The 6,877-nt window shown below is 34.4% G+C and overlaps 1 protein-coding gene across 2 annotated transcripts; it reads left to right on the forward strand.

The window, feature by feature from the left end:
* Positions 1-357: 357 nt before the first annotated feature.
* On the forward strand, positions 358-4,383 carry LOC115700459 (methyltransferase-like protein 2). 2 transcript variants are annotated; one of them, XR_009684921.1, is made up of 10 exons: positions 364-729; positions 806-1,037; positions 1,242-1,378; positions 1,647-1,680; positions 1,920-1,995; positions 2,169-2,346; positions 2,442-2,531; positions 2,622-2,718; positions 2,938-3,242; positions 3,968-4,107. XR_009684921.1 is itself a non-coding variant. In XM_030628001.2 (9 exons), the coding sequence occupies exons 1-9, from the start codon at positions 454-456 to the stop codon at positions 4,117-4,119; spliced, it is 1,272 nt and encodes a 423-aa protein (XP_030483861.2). In that variant the 5' UTR covers positions 358-453; the 3' UTR covers positions 4,120-4,383. The 2 variants fall into 2 exon arrangements, 1 of the variants encoding a protein (XP_030483861.2); XM_030628001.2 differs by lacking the exon at positions 2,938-3,242 and having other exon boundaries at positions 358-729; positions 3,968-4,383.
* The last annotated feature ends 2,494 nt before the right edge of the window (positions 4,384-6,877 follow it).

The raw sequence follows: 6,877 nt of genomic DNA on the forward strand, positions 1-6,877 counted from the left end.
ACCCGAAATAATTTTTTAGTCAAAATTTTTCTTATGATCATGTACGTTATAGTTATTTAAAACATCCTGCAAAATTTTAAGAAATTTGAAAAAGTTTAACACGCCGAAAATTACGTTCAAACAGTGTATTGCACGCGTGACTATTTTATTTTATACGCGTGTAAAATAGGCTGTTTGAACATTGTTTTTTATATTGTAAATTATCCGGAATTTGTAGGTTATCTTAAATAGTTATAACTTACATAAATATGAAAAAAAATTAGACTAAAAAACTTTTTTAAATGCCGAAATAAGTAAGGGTATATCAATACATCCATTTTAAAGGGGTAAATTGTAGAATCACCCAAATTTATTTTTTAAATTTTGGAGATGGTGTTGTGAGTGCACTTGTTTTATGAGTCCGTCTTAAGCCGGACAGTCACAGGCGTACTGCAAGCCTTGAGCCTTTCGACAATGGAGGTTTTGGAAATGAACAAGAAACTATCTACGTTCTTAGAGACCGGCGTTTACAGATTTGAAGACTGTAATGCCGTATTCATTGACCCGGTTCATGTTCTCAACCGCTCTTACTCCCGATTTAGGGTTTCCCCTTCTGAGTACTACTCACGTTTTTTCGAATCCAACCATGCGACGCAAGATGCTTCGACTTCAAGAAAGAGAAAGCGGAAGAAGAAGACGAATCCTCACACTCTCAACGAAAGAGAACGGGTCGCCGATCAGCGTCACCAGGTAACAAATCACTGTTTGGTTAAGGGAGATTTTCAGGCTCAGCTTGATAATTGTGATTTCTTTTTTTTTTTTGAAGGAAGCAAAACCTCTTTTATTAAAGGCATGCCAGTCCTTGCTGAGAGCAACTGATCTTTTGGAGGTCATGAACAATTTGAGAAATGGTTCAGATTCATCTTCTTTGAAAAACAGAGACTTATCGCCATCATCACCATCAACTTCAGCTGTAGAGTCATTTATTGAACTCGGACGGGTCTGGCAAGCTCCTTTATACGAAATTACTCTAAAACTTCATCCTTATGAAACTGGAGGTGGGCTTTTACTTTATTATTCCAGAATTTCTCACTGTTCCGAGCTTTTTCTCAAAACACCTATGGAAAAGTAGAGATATTTGAATCACTTTTCGTACTGAAATTCTGGGTTTTTATCCAATATAGTTAATTTTATGCCTCTGTTGGGATTGCACAGTGTTTGATCGTTTCCCCTTAATCTTAATAACTTGTTTATTGTTTCAGGTTACTCTACCACTCAATTCTCTGAACGAGTTATCCCTGTATTTAATAACTTAATTTCCAATGACACCAGTGAAGATGTGGAAGCTGAGTTTATGAACACTCAATATATTTTACCTCCAGATAGTTGTTTCTACATGGTATGTTAGTTTTGCCATTTTAAAATTAACGAAGAACACTTTCGATTATTCATAATTTGTCGATGATTTTTACTTGTTATTTTTAAATTCCCCAAAACTTACTAAGGTGGCCACTATTATAAGACATGTCATGAAATCTAGTTCTCAGTCTTCAGTGAAGTTGCCACTTTTACGTGTTAACCCACTTTTGTAGGCTTAAATGCTGAAATATATTTCAAGAGTGTCTTACCTTTTCTCTTTTAAATTTTTGCATTCTATCGTGTGGAAGTCTGATCTGAGGCAGATTCACAACCTAATTCCTGGTAATTCCTGCAAATGACATTATATTCGTTCTTGGAGTCTAAATGTGCAGTTAACATTATCTTCTATACCTCTTATTTGCATTACCATTCATTAAAATGCAAATGTTTTTAAGCTGTTCATTCCGGAACTTTTCTTGTTCAAGTTATTGCTTACTGTGGAAAACCCTTTTAGTTCTACTTCTACTCATAGAATTGTACTGAATATTACTATTAATTTTTCCTTCACCTTTATGATGTAGCTGAGAAGGACTGTTGCTTCAATCTTATTGTGATTGATCCACCATGGGAAAATGGAAGTGCTTACCAGAAATTGAGGTATTTCCCAGCAAAGTTTATACTTCTGTGAAAATAAAATGGACAGATACATACTTGTTTATATGAGTGGTCAATCTCTGCATCTTCATTTTTCTGAAATCCATTTTGTTTTTTATGTTTCTGAAGCCTGATTTAGCAAATTATATAAGATTTGGTTCTACTTAACATTATAGGTACCCAACTTTGCCGAATAAGTATTTCCTCTCCCTTCCTATCAAGCAACTTAGCCACACAGAAGGAGCGCTTGTAGCGCTATGGGTGACCAATAGGGAGAAATTACGTGGCTTTGTTGAGGAAGAACTATTTCCAGCGTGGGGGGTCAAATATATTTCTACCTTTTACTGGTTGAAAGTAATCTCTCTTTTTTTGTTAACAATTAATATAGTTGAATTTTTTCTGGAATGTAGTGCTTAGGTCCTATTTTGCTTTCTACTTGAATATTGCAGGTTAAAGCAGATGGTTCGTTGATAAGTGATTTGGATCTTTTTCATCATAGGCCATATGAATGCATTCTTTTGGGACGATGTCATGGGGAGGTGAGCTTATAATTTTAATATTGTGTCATGGTTTAGAGGGGGATGAAAAACTTCTTAAGTTGCTGAGATTTTGCACATTATTGTTTGCAGTCCCTGGATTCCAGTGCCACAAAAATAGATTCCATACAAGATAATCAAATTATCATTAGCATCCCGGGTGATTACTCGAGGAAGCCCCCCGTTGGAGGTATTACAGTTGGCACATAGTCTGGGGTTTTTATTCTTTACCATGTTCTGTTGTTTAATTGTTGATACATAATACTTATTAAAGTCTATCCTCTACTTTACCTCGCATTGTTGTTTGTGTTACAGTTGGTTAAATATAAAGTAAGCGATTGCACAAAGTAGTGGAAAACACTTGATGACTTAATATAATGGAGATGTAAAATTTGATTTTTCGTTGTAGGCATTTAAATTTGTATTTTTGGGCTTAAAGTGAATGAAGTATCTAAGGGTGCTAATTTTTTTTGGGAACATTTGGAGGTGTTGAGTACACTTTTGGAGAGGCTGACAGGGCCTGGAGGTGAAATTTGACGTTTTGTTGTAGGAATTTAAAAATTGTATTTTGGGGTCTAAAGTGATACTATGATGTCTATAAGGATCCCGAGAAAGTTTGGGAACATTTGTAGATATTTTAGGTCACTTTTGAAGAAGATGATCAGACCTGGAGACGATGTATTGCGCACACATGTGCGCAAAGGAGGCGAGCAGGTGACACATTGCTCGTACAGCTTGTATTTTCCTTCTATTCTGTCACTTTAGTTGGTCTAATCGCATTGGTTGAGCCTAATAACAATATCTAGCTTATTTGAAGGGTTTTCGGGAATTGATCACGCCTAATGCAGGCGACACATCGTTTGTTGTCTGTACAGCTTGCGTTTTCCTTATATTCTGTCATTTTACTTGGCCTGATTGGGTTGGTTGAGCCTAATAACAATATCTAACCTATTTGAATGGTTTTTGGGATTTGGTCACTCCTAATTTTCTCTCTCTAGCTCTCCAAGAATCTTAATTTTTTTCAAAAAAATACTGAAATTGCTTGATTTGTTTTCTAGGCTTGTTGAATCCCTCTCGCAACTTGTCAGTGGTTTGGACAAATGTTTTTAACTTGTGCAAGCTTTTGTGTTGATTTGTTCTTAGTTCTCCATAAATTTTGTGATTGTGTTCTTTGATTTTGTATTTGTCCATTGTTAAGAGAAACCACTACCCCCAACAGTTTGTGAGAAGTGTGGCTTAGTATATTCCTTCTTCCTTTGGGTTGAAAAGTATAGCTTTATCCTGTTAAGGAATGGCTATGCAGTCCTAACTTGTGAATAACTACATTGTTGCTTGAAACACAAAAACATGTTAACATTTGTTTATCCCATTTATTTATTTATTATTATTATTATTTTCCTTCTATCCCAGTTGATTGATTCATCATCTTAAATTTTTAGGTCTGCTACAGGAGTATGTTGCTGGGAATAGTCCGGTTCGCTGTCTGGAACTATTTGCCAGAGAATTGGTATCTGGATGGGTTTCTTGGGGAAACGAACCCCTTCATTTCCAAGAATCGCGATACTTCAATGAGAAAAAGAAAGGGTATTAGCGAATAGTGAATCCAGATGAATGACAGTTTCTTCTGGCTTCTCTTTACTGGACCCGTACATTTTGGCATTCCTCTACCTCTAATGAGTGTACCTGTCATGGGAGTTTTGGAAGACCATTCCATTGTATTGTTTCTCACAAATGAAACGGCTATGTAATGAGTGCCCCTGACTACAAACGGCATAATCAGACTTGTATGCTGTCTCTAAATTATGTTCTCTGCCTCAATTTATTATAATCCAGGTCTTATTATTAACTATGGCAATTCATGTAGTAGCTCAAGAATTTTGCCCTCATAAAAGTAGAATTGTCCACTTTTCATTTCAAGTGTAAGCCGTCCGGTCTAAACTTATATTAAGTTAAATCTGAATAGGAGAAAAATTGAATTCCTTTTCCCACATAAAATTTAGGTTCCAAATGGAAGAAAATGAGAAAGGATTTTAGAATCAATTGAAAGGTATTTTTAACAAACTAATGGATTTACATGTGAAAACTTGTACTTTACTCCACCAAAGAAAGGATATGTATGATTTCAGCCTTCGCGTCTATCTAAATGTTGAAGTATGGATCTCTCTTTCTTTCTTTTGGCTCAAACAATGGTAAAGTAGATCTTTATCAAAAAACAAAAACAAGGGTAAAGTAGATGATTATAGAGAGTCAAAGAGTGCGGTCTTATCTCAATGGTTAGAGAGTCAAACGGATGGGGCTCCACAAATTAGTCTACATTAAATGGGACCATAATTTTTTAGCGTTGGTTTTTTTTTTTTTTGATAAATTTAATTAAACATAAAATATTAATCCAATAATTAAAACCCTTATCTTGGGTTAAGACTTGGTAGCAATTTTTTAGCGTCGTCTAATATGTTAGTGATATTTTATAATAATTATTAAATTAAAACATATTTAATTGTACCAATAGCAATGTGACATTTTGTAGTAGGGGTGTTCAATAAAATTTACAAACTGCCCAATCTGAATAAACCGCCCAAATCAAACTGAATAAACCCATAAAAAATACAATCCGAAATAATACAATGAAAAACCAAATCGCCCAATGAATATATTGGGTGGTTTATAAATTATTCTAAACCGCTCAATTAATCCGAATAAACCGAATTAAACCGATTTATATATATTTTTTTTAATAAAAGTGTATATAATATATTACATAAATTATATTTATTAGTTAAACTATTTTGTATTTAAAGTTTAGATATTCTAGTATTTAACTTAAAACTTAGACTTTATAGTTAATAATTTTTATTATATTTGAATATTAAAGTTGAAGTTTAAAATCTATATCATATTATTTTTTTTTTTTTGTTATTTTATGTATACTCAATTATATTTATCTTATATTAAAGTTTTTAAAATTAATTTAAACTATAGTATTTTTTAGCTTGAAAGATAAATAATATATTTTTATTTTTTTAAATGTAATTATTTGAATATTAGAAACTAACAATAATAATTATATAAAAAAAAGTGAAGAACGGTTTGGACGGGTTAACCCGACCAAATCGACAAAATCATTAGAGGGGTGAACTTTTTCTAATTTTTAATTGGGCGGGTTGCAAATAAATATTTACAACCCGATATTTATATTGGGTTAGTAAAATATGCTATAACCCGACCAAACCGATCGATGTACACCCTATTTTGTAGTAGGACAGTAGGACACTGCAAAGTGCACTTTAGCATTTTTCTAAATTTTTACATCTTGTTATCCCAAAATTCGTACTAATGACGTGACACTTGGTAATCTAACACGTGGCAAGGAAGTTGACCCTAGGCTAAGTATGACAGCAATATTCTACCGACCAGACCAGATGATGACGAATGGCTGACCAGAGGCATTCACTGAAGATATGTCCAGATATATTCTTTAACTGTTTCCACAATAATAAGCCAATTAGTATCCCTATTTTCATGAATTTGATTTAATAGATAGAGAAAATCGTGAAATTCATATTTAAATCCTTATCAATTTATCTCGTATTTTTTGGGTAACTTATGTATTCGTTCTTCTCTATAAACAATGAGGCCAATTCACTATTCATGGACCCTTTTTTTACGCACTTGGAGAGGAAAACACTCTGAAAATATTAGTAACATTTTTTGAGAAATATTAAGAAACTCAGCTGGTTGAACTTGTGATCTTGATATACTTTTATAAAAACAATACAACAAAAAATGGAGTAGGATACTACCGGAATAAGAGGTCGAACCTCCATAAATTTCTTATCGCTTCATCTAGACTTGGTGTCATTGGCTAGAAGCGAGATCAATATTTTGGTGCTCTTATTGAGAGCCTGGAATATCATCCCGCTCTCATCAACCCTTGATTTTCAATCCACACTTAAATCAGCGAGCAATGGTTTTGATAGGGAGATCCTCATCAATTGAACCACCTTTTCCGATGGCGACAAATTCTAATGTCCAGGCACCAGCTAACTTAGGATTGAACAACCCCAACGCTAGACTGCCTAATCAAAACAACTCAACCGTGGGAACAAGAGTGGAGGTACAGTCCCTGTAGGGACTAACAACATAACCGTTGGGTCACTACCCCTACCACTGAATTTACGCCTGGTGTTCAAGAGACTAGAATGACCAAAACTTAATACACTAGAGTTACTGGACCTAACACTGACCTGCCATCTGAAGGAGAGCCCTAAGTAGATCTAGGGGACAATCTTGAGTCTGAGAACCTGAGAGATGCACTAGGACAAGTCCAGACGCATACCAACACACTCCAC

Source organism: Cannabis sativa, chromosome X, assembly GCF_029168945.1.
Source record: "Cannabis sativa cultivar Pink pepper isolate KNU-18-1 chromosome X, ASM2916894v1, whole genome shotgun sequence".
NCBI lineage: Eukaryota > Viridiplantae > Streptophyta > Magnoliopsida > Rosales > Cannabaceae > Cannabis > Cannabis sativa.